Source organism: Cnephaeus nilssonii (assembly GCF_951640355.1).
Source record: "Cnephaeus nilssonii genome assembly, chromosome: 6".
Classification (NCBI taxonomy): Eukaryota; Metazoa; Chordata; class Mammalia; order Chiroptera; family Vespertilionidae; genus Cnephaeus; species Cnephaeus nilssonii.
The window spans coordinates 92,168,549-92,183,857 of NC_137077.1; the positions used below are offsets into that span (position 1 = coordinate 92,168,549).

Genomic DNA, 15,309 nt, shown 5'->3' on the forward strand with positions numbered 1-15,309 from the left:
CTCAACCCCACCCCCAGTTCTGAGGGCGAATCCCCCTGGAAAGCATGCAAAATGGAAGAGGCACACTAGCATACCCGTGACATTGCCAACATGCCGCACTGTCTGCCATCTGCTTGTCAGGCCAGTTTTAAGAACTGCAAGGAAGGGTCATTTAGGGGTCAGTTCCCAGGCCAGGCTCCTCCCTGGCTTAGTTTCCTTTGCCTTTGGATGGGACGCTGGCCATCTCTTGGCATATCAGCTTCTCCAACGTCATCGTCCTGACTGGTTAGTAAAGAGGCCGCTGCGCTCTGAACACCAGTCTTCCCTCACCCAGGGCACACAGACACCTGCCCACCCACACCAGCAGGTCTGACACGTGGCTCCACTGAATAGCCTGGCTCTGTGGTAGCTGAGGCTCAGTGATCCCAGCCCGCCATGCGACCCTGGCTGGGAGGCTCCTGGCTCCTGAGGACAGCAGGCAGTTGCCCCCCTCTGAGCCCTCCAGTTACCCTGCCTGAAATAAATGCCCCTTCAGCTTTCCCTTCTCCACAGGCAGGATGGGAGATGCCGCCCCACCTGTCTCTGACCTGAGACAGACCTAGCTTCCCAGGGGGCCTATCTGCCGCTGGGTCCTGACCACACCCTTTCCCCAAAGGGGGAGAGGCTGAGAGGCTGAGAGGCTGAGGCCAGGGGTGGGGGGAGTCGGGACAGCGCGGGGAAGGAAGATGGAGGCACACGGGGAAAACAGCTTTCTCCTCCCTGGAGTTGGGAGCGATTAATCCACAGGCCTTTTTTTCCACTGAAATGTGAGCGTTTCAAGGGTGAGCGCTGCCCTCCCCGCCGCCGCGAGCGCCTGTGGTGTGTGTGCGCCCGTGTGCGCGTGCCTTAGCCTGTGTGTGCTCCTGTCGCTGTCATCACAGATGTACCCCCAGCTGTCACTCCATTGCTCCGTCTCTGTGCTCGCGCGTGCTCTCTCCTCCTCTCCCCTCGCTTCCCCTCTCTATCTGTCTGCCTCGGTCCCTCCCTCTTCCCCTCTCAGTTTGTTATTGACCCAGCAGCCCCGTCCCCTTGGCAGCGGCGGCGGCAGGCATTCCTTCTCCCCAGGCTGTTTGCTGCGTGCCAGGTCCCCGCTCGCGGCGGATTGGAGACTCGGTGCCCACTGCGCTCCACTTGGCTGTGCTGTCTGGCTTTCTCCAGGAATCCCAGGAGGGGCTCACTGAACGGCTCACAGCTACTTGATTGAAGGCGCGTGAGGTCAGGGTGGAGAAAGGTGAGTGCTGTGCGCTCGTGGGAAGAAATAAAGGATTTCGTGGGTACAGGGTGGCTGGGGCATGGGGACTTGGGTCCTGTCTTTGCTGGGTCTCTGCCCTGCACACATGGAGAGCTGCTGCCGCCTCCTGCCTGGGGCAGTTGCCGGGGCTGGGGCAGTGCTCAGGCTGGGGCATCTGGGCGGGCCACAGAGACAGGACACAGGGAACTCTGACCTCACGGTGTTGAGGACATGAGCTAGGATTCTACTGGGGAGGGGGGAGCTAGGGAAAGGCGGGGGTGAGGAGGGCAGTGCCAGTGCCAGATGACAGGCCTGTGTGGCATAGAAACCAGTCCCTGCGGCAAGGGGACAGACAGCCGAGAGCCCTGTGCCGTCTGCATGCCTGGCTCAGCAGGCAGCCTGAGGAACTTGGGATCTGTGGGGAAGGAGGTGCTGGCGACAGGGCTGGGACAGAGCATGGTGGCTCGGCTTGGGGGTGGCAGGCTGGAGCGCTGTGCTGTCTGGGGCACAGGAATTGACCTCACGGTCCCAGTCTCTTCTCAGGATGCTCTCAGTGTGGGGCCGTGGCCTCCTGGCAGCTGTCCTCGGGCAAAGCTGCGGAGGAGCCCTTCCCTCGCTGGACATGGGTCCACAGAGCCGTGGGGAAGCCCTGGTGGGGGCGTGGCTGCGAGTGGATCAGGGAGAGAGCCTTGCCGCTCTTCCTTGGCAAACGGCAGGCCTGGCTCCTAGCGGTCCTGAGGCTTAGCGGGGGCTGTGGACTTAGCTTAGGGGGATCGGCTTCCCTACCTGGCTTCCTGACCCAGTGGGGCATGGGTACCCTGCGTGGGATCAGGACAGCCGCTCTCCGCAGCCCTGAGGCCCATTTTGATGATGCAGAGATAGGGGGCCTGACTAGGAGTCCCGACCTCCCCCCCCCAGTTCCAGGTCGGCTGCTTTGTCTTCCCTGAGCTGTGCAGTCTGTGTTTCAGGGGTGATGGTGGGGAGGCTGGCTCCTGGCTGTCATGGCATGTTGGGCATCACCTCGCTGTGACTCAGATCGACACTCTGCAGCTTAGATAACTACACCAGCTGGGGGAGGGGAGGGCAGCCGAGCACGTGGAGATGGGCGGGGGAAGTCCAGCCTGAAGGGAAACCCACAGCAGCTTCCTGCGCTTCCCACCCCACCTCCCCATTGGCACAGGCCCTGGCGCTGCCAAAGAGGGAGACCAGGAAAGCCAGCCGGGGGTGGCAGGAGAAGGAGGAAGGTTTTTAAAGAAACCGATCTGGTTTCTTTGGGATTTGGCTGGAAGCTGTGTCTGGGGCTCGGATAGGCAAACTCTGTCCCATTTCCTAGGTACCAAAGCCTGGGCGGGGGCCTGCTTTGGGCTGGGTGGGCAGCATGCTGAGGGGGCAGGGATTTATGTAACGTTGGGGTATCTGGGGACCTCTGGGGTGGGGAGAGGAGAAGGAGTTTAAGCAGAGGCAGTCTCTCCCCGCTCAGGGCCTCCCTCCCAGATCAGGCCTCCTCTGGCCCTGCCAGCCCGGCCCTGAGCCCAGATCCAGGGCCTCCGTGAGCACGTAGCTCATTCATGAGGAGTGATGAGGGGCTTTTCTGTTCCGCTTCCCTGAGGGTCTGTCTGGGATTGGGAACGTTCGACAAGAAAACAGGTGCGGGAAGCCAGGGGTGAGAATGGGGAGTGCGTTTGAAAATGAACCAGAAGGCTTTGTCTGTTCCAAGTACAAATATAGAGATTTAAAGCCTGCTTCCGTGCTGCTGGCAGCATGTTTGGGGATGACCGGCCGGGAAAGATGGAGAATGTTTCCTGAAAGGGCCTGACCGCCAGGCTGGAGGCGGCCGGGGAGCCCAGCTCTGTACGGTCTCTGCCACACGGGCTCAGCCTGGGGCATCCCACCCCCCGGGTCTCTCTCTGCCCTCCTGGGCGGGGAGGACACTGACGTGGCTCCAGCCCCGGCCCTGCCTCTCACTAGCCGGTGGCCTTCACCTCTCTGCGGAACAAAGGAGGTGCAGAGGGGGCAGCAAAGGCCCCTTTTGCTTCTGGGTTCAGTGAGTCTGGTGCTGAGGGGGACCCTTAGCCTGAGTCTAGGAGCCTCGACCAAAGGGAGAGACCAGGCAGGGTGCGCACAGCAGGGCCGGGCTGTCTCAGGGGCCAGGAACCCCAGGTCCAGGCACAGTGGGCATTTGCCGCTTTGTGGTTTGGACACTTGACTTGGGGGGACGGACAGGCAGAAGCATCAGAGGAAGGGCATGGATGCCAGGCCTGTGGGGGGGTTTCTTGGTGGTTTCCAGCTGGAGTCTGAGCCCACTCCACTTGGAGGATTAACCTCCACTTGTGGGAGAGATGGCTGGGGCCGAGGCACGGAGAGGCCAGCTCCCAGCCATCCTAACCCAAGCGTTTGCAGGGAATGAGAGCAGGCAGGCCATTTGCAGGGAATGAGAGCAGGCAGGCTGCTCCTCGCCATGGGGGCTGAGGTGAGGTGACCCCTGGGGTAGCAGATCCCACCCTCGTCTCCAGGGGACGCCACACCCACTCAGCTCGGCAGGAGCACGAGGAACCTTCTGCTCTCGCTGCTGCCTCCTGTTCCATCGCTACCTTCCCAGCCCTGGCTTCCCTGAGCTCCCAGCCCACCCTCCTCACCTCAGCACTTAACCCTCTGCCAGAAGGGTTTCTAGAAAGCCCCCTCCACTCCCTTGACCAGATCTTGTCCCCTGGAGCATCCCTGCTGCATCTGCGATATTTCTGGACAGAGGGCAGCTGGGGAGACCTGGTGGCATCTCAGTCCTGCAGGGCACAGAGCTCACATCTCCATCAGTAGGAGGGGTAAGAACACACGTCTCCTCAGCTCCAGTGAGAGCAAATGAGGAGACGCCGTTAACTGTGAGGTTCTGCACAAGCGGAAGGCTGCATCTGCCCCGTCCTGCCCTTTCCTTCGTACATCAGGAACCTCGGTGTGCAGGCAGACCAGGGGCAGAACAGACCTAGACCTGTAAAGGCAGCTGAGTTAGGAGCTTTGCCCCAGACCACTCGGGCCCAAAGCTGTATTCTTCCATTACCTAACCCGAGGGAAGTTACCTAACTTCCCGTGCCTCAGTTTCCCCCATCTATAAAATGGTGTTAATAGTACTACTAACCTCAGGAGTTGTTATGAGGACTAAGAACACAGGCGTTTGCAGCTACGGTGATAGCTTCTCCCCATCCAGAGGCTTCTGGAAGGAGGTGCTAATGTGAATACCCTCACCTCTCTGCCCAGGTCACTGCCACTCCCTGCCTGGGACTGGCTTCCAGAGACTGACCAGCATGATCTCCTTGGGGGCGGGGGGGGGGGCGGGTGCAGGATTGGCTGGGAGAGATGTGATTGAGCCCAGTCTTCTCAAACTTAGATATGCATACAAATTGTCTGGATCTTGTGAAAATGCTGATTCTGATTTTTAAAAAATCCTCACCCGAGGGCATTTTTTCCATTGATTTTTAGAGAGATTGGAAGGGAGGAAGAGAGAGAGAGAGAGAGAGAGAGAGAGAGAGAGAGAGAGAGAGAGAGAAATATCGATGTGAGACACATTGATTGGTTGCTTCCCCCCGCCCCCCCCCCGCCCCAAACGGGGCAGGGGATCAAACCTGCAACCCAGGTAAGTGCCCTTGACTGAGAATTGAACCCTCTACTCTTTGGTGCATGGACCGACACTCTAGCCACCGAGCCACAGCAGCCAAGACATTGAAATGCTGATTCAGGCCTGGGGTGGGGCCTGAGATTCTGCATTTCTAAGAAGTTCCTAGGTCAGCCCAAGCTGCTGGTTGGTCCATGGACCACACTTTGAGCAGCAAAGGGTTGGAGCACACAGCCCTGTGTTCTCAGGGAGTTCCCCATTTGACTGCTTTTAGCTCATGAGCCCTGTCATCCAATCCAAGTTCTCCCAGAAAAGCCCATGAAGGAGGACCCCTGGTCTCGTTGTCTCTGGGACTGGGTCAGAAAGTCCTATGAGGATTTGGAGCAAGCCCAGCACCCAGAGCTACAAGGCTGTGGGACTTGGAGGCAGGAGATCTTTCTGGCAGGACCCCCTGACTCTTTCCACCCTCATTCCCCACCCTGGGTGGGGACTGCCCTCCTGGATGGCATTAATTTACCCAGCAGCTGGCCGTGCTTGCTGCAGCCGCGGCTCCCCAAGCTTCCTAATGTAGGCCATCCCCTTCCTAATGAGGCAGGGAGACTTTGGGAGGCAGGAAGGAGTCCTTTGGTTGGAGGTGTGCAGATGGGCAGAGGGCCAAGGAGCTAGAACGTGCTGGGCTCAAGCCCATATCTCCTGAAGGGTCACTTCTCTGGTGCCCAAGGAGGCAGGGTCAGCTCCCCAGGGAACATTCCCGTCACATTTCTCTAGAGATGCCAGGGTCAACAGTGTCCTGCTGCCTCGCAACACTCCGCCTGTGGGTCTGCATCGTGGAGACCGGCCTGCCTTGCTTTGCATAGGGACACCGTTCTGGGGATGGGGCAGCAGCACCTGCACTTGAGGCCACACCTCCCCCGAGGGGTGCTTGCTGGGCTCCTTTCGGAGAGGACACAGACCAGGGGCGGGTAGATGGGGCGTCTACAGGAAAGGGAGTCTACGTGAAAGAGGAGCCCTAGCTGGTTTGACTCTGTGGTTAGAGAGTCAGCCATGGACTGAAGGGTCCTGTGTTCAATTCCAGTCAAGGGCATGTACCTTGCTTGGTTGCAGGCTTAATCTCCAGGCCCTCGTGGGAGGCAATCAATCAATGTGTCTCTCTCAGATGGATGTTTCTCCCTGTCTCTCCCCATCCCTTCCACTCTCTCTAAAAGTCAATGGGAAAAATATCCTTGGGTGAGGATTGACATAAAAAACAAAACAAACAACAAAAGGAAGAGGGGAGGAGAGGAGGCTCCGGTGGAAATAGGGCCTGGGCTTGGGGAGGGGGCTCTCCACCACCCACTGCCCTGCAGGAAGCTGGGGAGAGTGGGAGCAGGAGGTTGGGTTGGGCCCCATCCCTGTGCTGGTCTGAGCAGAGAACACATTGTGGCGAAGGGCTTGCTTTAGACCTTACTTCTAGGCCGGAGGTGCCCTGTACACCTGCCTGCTGGGGGCTCTCAGGAGCCGCCAGGCATCTCACTCCGCTGCCTGCATGCTGCATGTGAGGAGGAGTGCAGACGGGCTGCCGGCAGGGCACGCACGTGTGTGTGTGTGTGTGTGTGTGTGTGTGCACGTGCCTAACTGCACGGCTTTCTGTGGGAGTGTGTTTGTACCACGTGCTGTGTTGGGAGCTCCAAGCATGTGTCTGGGAGCCTGTGTGCCCCCCTCTGTGCACACTTAAGTGTCTCCCCACAGGGGCCATGCCGGGTGACAGTCATCAGGCCGTGGACGAGCAGCCAGGCTCAGAAGCTGCAACTCCATTCCTGACCTAACGTGTGACCTTGGGCAAGTTGGTCATTGTCTTCTTGCCTTGGGTGGCCATTGACCTGCCTAATATGTGTGGGTGCTGTGAGCTTTTGCTATGAGGGATCTTGCTGGAGTAAGATTGCTCTGAGGGTCAGGGCCTGAGGGGCAGAGAGAGGGTGGCCACTGCTCTCTGTGACGGAGGTGTGTGAACGCGTGTGTGTGAGCACGCCCTGCAGTGAGCACCACGTGATGTCCACAGCCTGGCGCAGGCTCAGAATGCAGCACGTGCTCAGAGTAGAGAAGCGGGGCCACGTGTGAGGTTGGTGGGACAGGAAGGAGATGTCTCATAGGCCTGCTGCAGGCTGCTGGGGTTTCTTCACATCTGTCAGGGGCTCAACATTCACCTGAATTATCTTCTAAGGTAATTTTTGTGTTAAATAGAGTAAATGTTAACTCTCCTCCTTTAATTAGATTGATCCTCACGGAAATTCCACCCGTTGAGTACTACTGTCATCACTTTTAGAGCTAAGATAACTGAGGCCCAGAGAGTTTTGCTGTTGGTTTAAGGTTATGCAGCGAGGGAATGACCTGGCAAGGGTTTGAACCGAGCCCTGTCTGACCTGGGCATTTGAACCAGGATCCTGCCGGGGACAGCACCGGCCCTGCCCTGAGCATCAACCCCACGCCCAGCCCAGGGCCTTGGGACTGTCCAGTTGTTGAGGCACACTCTGCCAGCCCCTGCGAGGCCTTCACACCCGAGTCCAGCTGATGTGGCAGAGGGGCAGAGGAAAGACAAAGCCAAGAGAGGCCGCCCCCCCCCCCCCCCCGCTGAGCAGGCTGCCCTGGGAGCACAGCTGAAGGCCCCATGGGGGCCGCTGTGTTCTAAGTGGGCTCTGCCACTCTCCAGGAGGCCGCTGTAACCCAGGGGGTGGGGAGAGTCTCTACGAGGCACCAAGAGCTGCAGCAGGACCCTAGATGCCTGAGGGAAACTCTGCTTCACCCAAGATTTCAGAGCTGAGCATGCCAGCGTCTCAGCAGCTCTCCACCTCCTCAGCTGTCTGCTTAGCTCTGCCATGGCTTCTCAGGCTCCCAGAATGAACCAGGCCTGTGGGAGGGGGAGGAGGGAGAGATTGCAACCAGCTATCACCCAGGGATGAACTTGGCACCCAAGAAAGATCGGACTCCAGGAGCACCAGGGCAATGGGTTGGCAGGGCTGTGCCTTTGGGAGCAGCAGGAGGGGGGCTGATGGCAGTCTCCCTCCACCCCTTTCCCCACCTCACTGTGCCCTAGCTGTTGTGACCACCACCACAGTGCTGTGCCCACCTCTGATGGGGCTGGGGGAGTGGAGGCCCCGGGCTCTGTCTCAGGGCCCTTGGCCATGCCCGGAAGGCAGTGGGGACCGGAGGAGGGCCTGTGCCCGCTTTATGAGTCACTGGGTTGGGGCGGGGCAGGTCCTTGAGACCCTAAAAGGGCGAGTACCCTCTCTGTCCTCTCTGGAAGGGAAGCCGGCTTCCTGCTCCTTCTGGTTCGCAATCTCACCCTCTCCTCCGTGTCCCTGTCTCCGTGTCCCTGTCTCCTGCTGGAGCAGCTGCTGCAGCAGCATGAACCCCTGAGCCGCTGAGTCTTATTATAGCCGGCAAGGAAGACACACACTGCGACTCACCGCCCAGCGAAGGTGGAGGGGAAGCAGGGCCCCCCAGCAGCAGGAGCGGGACCTGGGCCGCACACCTGACGCAGCGCGGGGTCTGCGGCGGGCCTGCTCGGCCTCCTCGGGGCCATGGTAAGCATGGCGGTGGGACTGTGACCAGTGTTGCCTGTGGCCTCACTCTGCACCTGGCAGAGCTGTCCCTTACTTTCCACACGTGTGTCCCAGAGAGGCCCAGACAGAGGAGGCCCTGCGGCTCCGAGAACATTTTGGAGACCAGCATGCCAGAGAGGCAGCAAGAAGAGGCTGGGGAGGGGACACTGGGGAGAATGTGGGCAACTCCCCAGTCCCACAGCCCAGAGCTCAGCCCTGCACCTAAGACTGAGGGCCCCTGGGTCGCCTGAGCCCCCCGCACCACCCCGACCACCCCGGGGGGTTGACGATTCGTGGTTTCTCTGCCCCTCAGGCCTCTCCTTCCCCCGCCCAGGGATCAGAGCTGGAACAGGAGAGGGAATGACTAGCCGTGTAAAGGGACACCGGGCCCTCTCCCTAACCCTGGGCTGGATGGGCCTGTGCCTCAAGCACCTGCTCTGCTCAGCGCGTCCTCTCTCTCTCCCTCAGGACTGACAGGTAGTGCCCACAAGGCTCCTCTGTCCCAGGGTGCAGGGCTGCGAGAGCTGCTGCGTCACCATGCTGGCCCCCGGCAGTGGCCCCGAGCAGAGGACCAGGCTGGCCCTGCCGTGGAGGCAGGTCTCCTGTGAGTATGGAGGGGGAGGGGCTGGGCGCAGGGTTAGCATGGCCTGCAGTGATGCGTTTGGACTGCCCGGAGGTCTATCTCTTCCCGGGAGGCCCAAGGCTTGGCTCCGGGAACCCAGGAATCACCTGTGCAACCTGCCATGCTTTTGGCACCTGTGAGGGCTAAAGAAAGAGTTGCTGCTGAGAGCCTCAGTGGTTGGATCAGGAGCTGGAGTCCTGTTTCCCCCACGTCAGTCTGTTCCGGAACCAGGAAGTCCACCCCACGCCCAGAGGTTCCAGCTCCTGTGGCCCTGATGCTGTAATGTGAGCCTCCCTCTTGTCTCGCCTGCTGGGTGGACATGGAGACCCTCTTATGCCTCAGTCTTCCCAACTCTGAAATGGGGGACTAGTGGGCTCTTGGGATGTGTTGCTGGAAAGGGCATTAGGGACTGGCCCTGCGTATGAGGAAAAGGCCCTCTATTTCCCATAAGGAAATTTACAAAGTTCTCAGGGTGCAAGAAGCCCTGAGAATTCTCGTCAGGTGCGGTAATGGGACAAGGTTGGCGAGGACTGGAGTGCCCATGGTGAGAGGTAAGAGAAGGCCCTGAGGACATACACTGCCAAGCTTCTCCCTCGCACGGCCAGCCCTGTCATGCAGCTGCCTCACACAGCAGCCTGAATTATTCACTACGTGCGTGGCTGATCCCCGAGCGATCAGCTCCCCTTTCAGCCTCATTCTGGAATCACTCAACACCTCGCAATACAGGATCCCGTTTTCTCGTCACCAGGACGTTCATGCCACTCTGAGTTTCTTGGGGGTGGGGAAACGGTGGCTGCTGAGGATGTGGAACCTTTTGAGAGGGAAGCTGAATGGGTCGGGAAAGTGAAGCCAGAAGAAGGCGATTATTAAATGGCATGGTGGGGCCGGGCGGGGGAGGCTGACCTGGCAGCAGATGGGCTCAGAGGGGTGACAAGGTGAGAGGTAGCAGCAGGGGCCCCCACGTGGCCCGGAAGGGTCTCCAGTTGGCTTCTATGGCCATGCCTGTGCTCACTTGCCCTCAGGAACAAAGAGGCTCAGGTGTCAGCCTTGCAGTGTGTCTCTCAGCTGTCATTGATCCCCCGGCAGGGGAGCGATACCGCCCCATCCTGTTCCTTCCACATCTGCCCTTTGGAAATCCAGACAACCAGACACCTACCAGACACAGACTCAAGAACATCCCATCCAGGCACGCTGGTCGGGTGGCTGCTGCTTCTCTGGGTGGGGCCAACCGGGCCAGGACCTGGGTCTGGGCATCTCCATCCCTTCTCCAGCTGGGCCTTTCCTCTGGCTTCTTGGGGCTGCCTTAGTTTGGCTGAGCTAGTTTGAGCTCATCCCTTTTCCCTTTTATAGTGAGCAGGCTTCTCTGACTATTCAGGAGGACAGCTAAGGTTTTTTTCAGTCACTCTTAGAAAGGGTTGCTGGACAATGGAATGACCTGCCCTGTTGTGATTGTTCTCTGAGTCCCCCCTGGGTGTGCTGGACTCCTGGCTGGTCCTCACGCTAAGTTGCGGGCCCCGTCTTGGATGTGGACTCATGCAGATCTGACACCCTGGGAGGTTTTGGGGGCACGCTTGGAGCACCCCTTTGTGCCCTTCCTTCTGTGTGGTATGTCTTAGCCTAGTGCAGGTGCAGGTCGGGGGTGCGGTGAGGAGGGGGAAGGAAGCAGCGGTGTGGCCATTTTCTTTTGAAAAGAGAACGTTCTCCTGGCACTGACTCTGGGACAGGACCCTGGGGGCAGGTTCCTCAAGCATCCTTATGTTCTTCATTTTGTCAACATCTGTGGTGTCAGTGGGCCCCAGCTCCCAGAAGCTCAGCTGTGGGAGGCCACGTGAGCTGAGGCATCTTTGTGGACCAGCGTTGCTTGCCCTCTGGACCCAGGCCTGCCCTTCTCCAGGGTCATACTGCATGGCAGGGTTTCTTTTGCCAGATGTGCTGCGGGCAAGGAGCCCGGCTGACACCGTGCGATGGCCATTAACATGGAAGTACTTGGCATTTTAAAATTATCTTTTTACGTGGCCAATAAGTGTTTGTGCATTGGTTGTGGCTTGGGCCATTGTGGTATGAACTAGTAAGGCGGGAATAGAGGCAGGAGGAGGTAGCTCCCACCGGCCACTTTCTTTCTCCCTGTCTGCCCACCTCCCTGCTTCCCCACCAGGGATCACCTGCTGGATCGCCCTGTCTGCTGTGGAGGCCCTCCCCACCTGCCCTTTCTCCTGTAAGTGTGACACCGGCCGCCTGGAGGTGGATTGCAGTGGCCTAGGCCTCACCATGGTGCCCCCGGACTTGCCTGCTGCCACCCGAACTCTCTTGCTCTTGAACAATAAGCTGAGTGCCCTACCAAGCTGGGCATTCGCCAATCTGTCCAGTCTGCAGCGGTTGGACCTATCCAACAACTTCCTGGACCAGCTGCCCGGCTCCATTTTCGAGGACCTGACGAATCTGACTGAGCTGCAGCTGCGCAATAACAGCATCAGGACCCTGGACAGGGACCTGCTGCAGCACTCACCCCTGCTCCGCCACCTCGACCTGTCCATCAACGGCCTGGCCCAGCTGCCCCCTGGCCTTTTTGACGGACTCCCTGCCCTGCGCTCCCTATCGCTGCGCTCCAACCGCCTGCAGAACCTGGATCGGCTGACGTTTGAACCCCTAGCAAGTCTGCAGCTATTGCAGGTGGGGGACAACCCGTGGGAGTGTGACTGTAACTTGCGTGATTTCAAGCACTGGATGGAGTGGTTCTCTTACCGAGGTGAGCACAGCCAGCCCTGCCTGGGTGTGAGGAATTGGGAGGGTCACCCCTGATCCAACACATTTCCTGGAGGCTGGGGTAAGGTCAGGGGAGAAGGGGTGGCCCTGCCTCTTCACCAGCCACCCTGAAATCCCAGCCGCCGCTTCTCCAAATGATCAGCAGGCAGGGAGCTGGGGTGCAGCTCTCCCTCCTCCCCCACTGCCCCCCTTCTTCTCTGTGCCTCCCTCCCTACCCCCTGCCTTTCTCTTCTCTTTTTCTTTCAGATTGACTCATGGTAACTTGATCTTACTTTCATAGGTTTCATGAGGGAACTTAAAGACACAGTATACTTTTTCTCTGCATCCCACTAGATATGGCCCTGGGATTCCCTAGTATGGTAGGAGGAGAAAGAAAAACCACTCTTGCTTTTCTGAACACAGCAATCTCTTAAATATCCATCGTTTCTGGATGGTGAAATGTAATGTAAATCCACAGATAAAACCAAATTTTTGTTTTGATGATGATCTCAACTCCCTCTTCCAAGAACTTTTGTTATCAAAGCTTTAATAAGAAGCCAAATGGTTTTACTTTATTTCCCTTCCCCCTTTCATTAAATGATTAAGTTCTATAATGACCTATGAAATGATGAAATGAAATGGGAAAGGAGGGCAAAGAATTAAGCGCAGTGGCTAAAAGTGCCAGATCTGGGTTTGATTTGTGGCTCTGCCACTTACAAGGTGTATGATCTTGAGGAAGTTGATTAATTTTTGTGTTAGCGCACGCACCTGTAAAATGGGGGTGACTAACATGTCTATCTCATAGAATCGTTGTGAGGATTAAATAGGTAGTACATGTGAAGTGTCTGAAAAAGTGCTCAACATAAAGTAAGTCCTCAATAAAATGTGTGTATTTGTTCATTTGCTAGTAGTAGTCATTATAGTAAGTGGACTTAGTAAGATACAATTTGGTGCCCAGCACGAAGTAGAAGCTCAATGAATATTTGCTGAATGAATCAATATAAAAAAATCTCTGTGAAAGGAATGCTAACATTTTTCATCAAAGTCTCACTCCTTTCATTTCATACGCAGCCAAAATCTCAATTATTTGCATGACGTTCTCATATGTTAATTATTAAAAAGATTTTACATACTGTAAAGTGCCATAACATGTTAGTCACTATGATAATAGTTCCCATTTTTGTGAGTGGGGAAATAATACTTGCATAGTACCTACTTTATAAGCATCATTTCATGTACATTATCTATTTTAATCCTCATATCTAATTGAGATGGCCTTATTTTTTAGCCAAGAAAGGTAAGACTCATAAGCAATTAAAGACATTAAGTTGTACAAGATGACACCCTCAGGTCTTTGGAGCAGGAAGATAAGGTTGCCCCCTGTCAGCACCCAGCTCCTGCTTGTTGAAAGGCTGCCCTGGATGGAAGACTTGCTAAGGCCACCCAGCAGTCAGCATCAGGGATCGGGGTGGGGACTAGAGGCCCAGTGTCTTCAGACCCAGACCCCTATGCTGTCCCCAGCGAACATTCTTGCCCTTTCACACAGCCATCAGGAACTAAACTCTCAGCACAAACGGGCAAGGAATGGGAACGTATATTTTCAGAAATTTTCAATAGTAGAGTTGTTGTCAACGTTGCACTCCTTCAAAAAAAAAATCCTGGGTTGTTTTCATCAGCATCCTGGGGGAAGATTGGTGCCTATTGTACACAGCAGCTGGGCTGGGAGAGGGAGCTGGCAGTGACGGGGTGGCAGCAGCCAAGTCCTTGCACAGGCACTATTGCCGGCATCTAGATTTCACTGGAACTGACTCTGGCTTCCAGGGCATGTCCGGGCAGCTCATTCTCCTTAGCTGCCCTCTCTCTCGCCTCTCTGTGTTCTGCTTCTCCATCTCCCCATGGTGGAGCGGCTTCACCATTGTCCTGGTAAACCTGTGCACCCATCGCTGCCCCCCTCCGGTCCCACCCCGCCCCCCTCCGCCCCATCCCATTAGCACTGGTCCCTCTCCTTTGCTCTCATAGGTCTTCAGGATTTTCTCCCAAGATGCCTCTGCACTCAGAGATGCTGAGGTTGGGGTGCTGATGGGCCATTAGATTGCTCTAAAGGGGAAAAGAGAAACATTCTCGCCCAACCCCTTTTTCTCTGTACTCCAAGGAGGTACTCGTAGGCAACCAAAAGGTCCTGCATGGAGGAGTGGTGGCTTTGGCAGTGACTTTTGGCTTTTGTCCTTTTTGTGAGGAAAGAGGCCCGGAGGGATCGGATCCCATGTTGAGCACAGTGCCCTGGGCTCACAGCAGGTGGGAGGCAGGCAGATGCAGGGAGAGGAGTGGAACTGCAGTCTGGCAGGGCTCTTGGCCCTCTCCTGGCACGGACAGCTCTTTCCTGAGCACTCCCACCTGTCAGCATTGTCTTGCCTGGTGGGTCAGGTTGACTCCGGAGCAAGTAAGCATGACTGACATGGTTGTGTGCTTCTCTATAAAATGGGAATCATGACAATACCCATTTTACGTGGCTTCTGCATGGATCAAATGATGCGATATGTGTGCCTCACCCACCATGGTACTTGGCTCAATGGATGCTAGTTTCCTCTTCCCTTCCTCTCCTATCCACACGATCCCAGGACTGACCACATTGCTCACAGAAACTAGAACTGGGCCTTCCATTTCTGGGACCTGGGGATGGGGAGAGGGAGTCCAGCTTCTGGATGCCTGGTCAGCTCCTCCTTTTTTCTCGCCCAATGCAGGGGGGCGCCTGGACCAACTTGCCTGCACCCTACCCAAGGAGCTGAGAGGGAAGGACATGCGCGTGGTCCCCATGGAGATGTTCAACTACTGCTCCCAGCTGGAGGGCGAGAATAGCTCGGCCGGGCTGGATAGTCCTGGGCCACCCTGCACCAAGGCCAGCCCAGAACCTGCGAAGCCCAAGCCGGGGGCTGAGCCCGAGCCGGAGTCCAGTACAGCCTGCCCCCAGAAGCAGAGGTACCGGCCTGTGAGCGTGCGCCGGGCCATCGGCACCGTGATCATCGCCGGGGTCGTCTGTGGCATCGTCTGCATCATGATGGTGGTGGCTGCTGCCTACGGCTGCATCTATGCCTCCCTCATGGCTAAGTACCACCGGGAGCTCAAGAAGCGCCAGCCGCTCATGGGGGACCCGGAGGGGGAGCATGAAGACCAGAAGCAGATCTCCTCTGTGGCATGAGAGCCCGGCCACACCTGGCCCAGGTAGGAAGGGCAAGGAGAGCGCATGGAGGCTGCTTCTGGAAGAGCTGGCCCTTCTTTCTGCCACAGTCCCCAGCTCCACTCCCCCCACCCGCCACCCCAGCCCTCCAGCAAACCAGCCACAGTGGGGACCTCCAGTCTCTGGGGAAGCTGCCGTCATGCTGAAGGCTCCAGCTGATGCTCCTCCCTGGGCCACCAACTCTTTGGGTCTCCCTGAGCCTCTGGTCATAGAGAAGAAAGAATATGCGTGCAAGTGGAGGCTTCTGGGCTGAACACTCCCGTCGCCCTTCCTGCCCTG

At 57.4% G+C, this 15,309-nt stretch overlaps 2 protein-coding genes across 2 annotated transcripts in view; one reads left to right on the forward strand and one right to left on the reverse strand.

Moving 5' to 3' along the window:
- CACNA2D4 (calcium voltage-gated channel auxiliary subunit alpha2delta 4) overlaps positions 1–15,309 on the reverse strand; it is a gene marked incomplete at its 5' end in the record, with an annotated part of 123,392 nt that overhangs the window by 25,368 nt on the left and 82,715 nt on the right. The gene's annotated exons all lie outside the window — the stretch shown is intronic.
- Positions 8,946–14,991, forward strand: LRTM2 (leucine rich repeats and transmembrane domains 2; the record flags this gene model as incomplete). Its single annotated transcript, XM_079775702.1, has 3 exons — positions 8,946–9,035; positions 11,209–11,799; positions 14,537–14,991. The coding sequence occupies exons 1-3, from the start codon at positions 8,969–8,971 to the stop codon at positions 14,989–14,991; spliced, it is 1,113 nt and encodes a 370-aa protein (XP_079631828.1). The 5' UTR covers positions 8,946–8,968.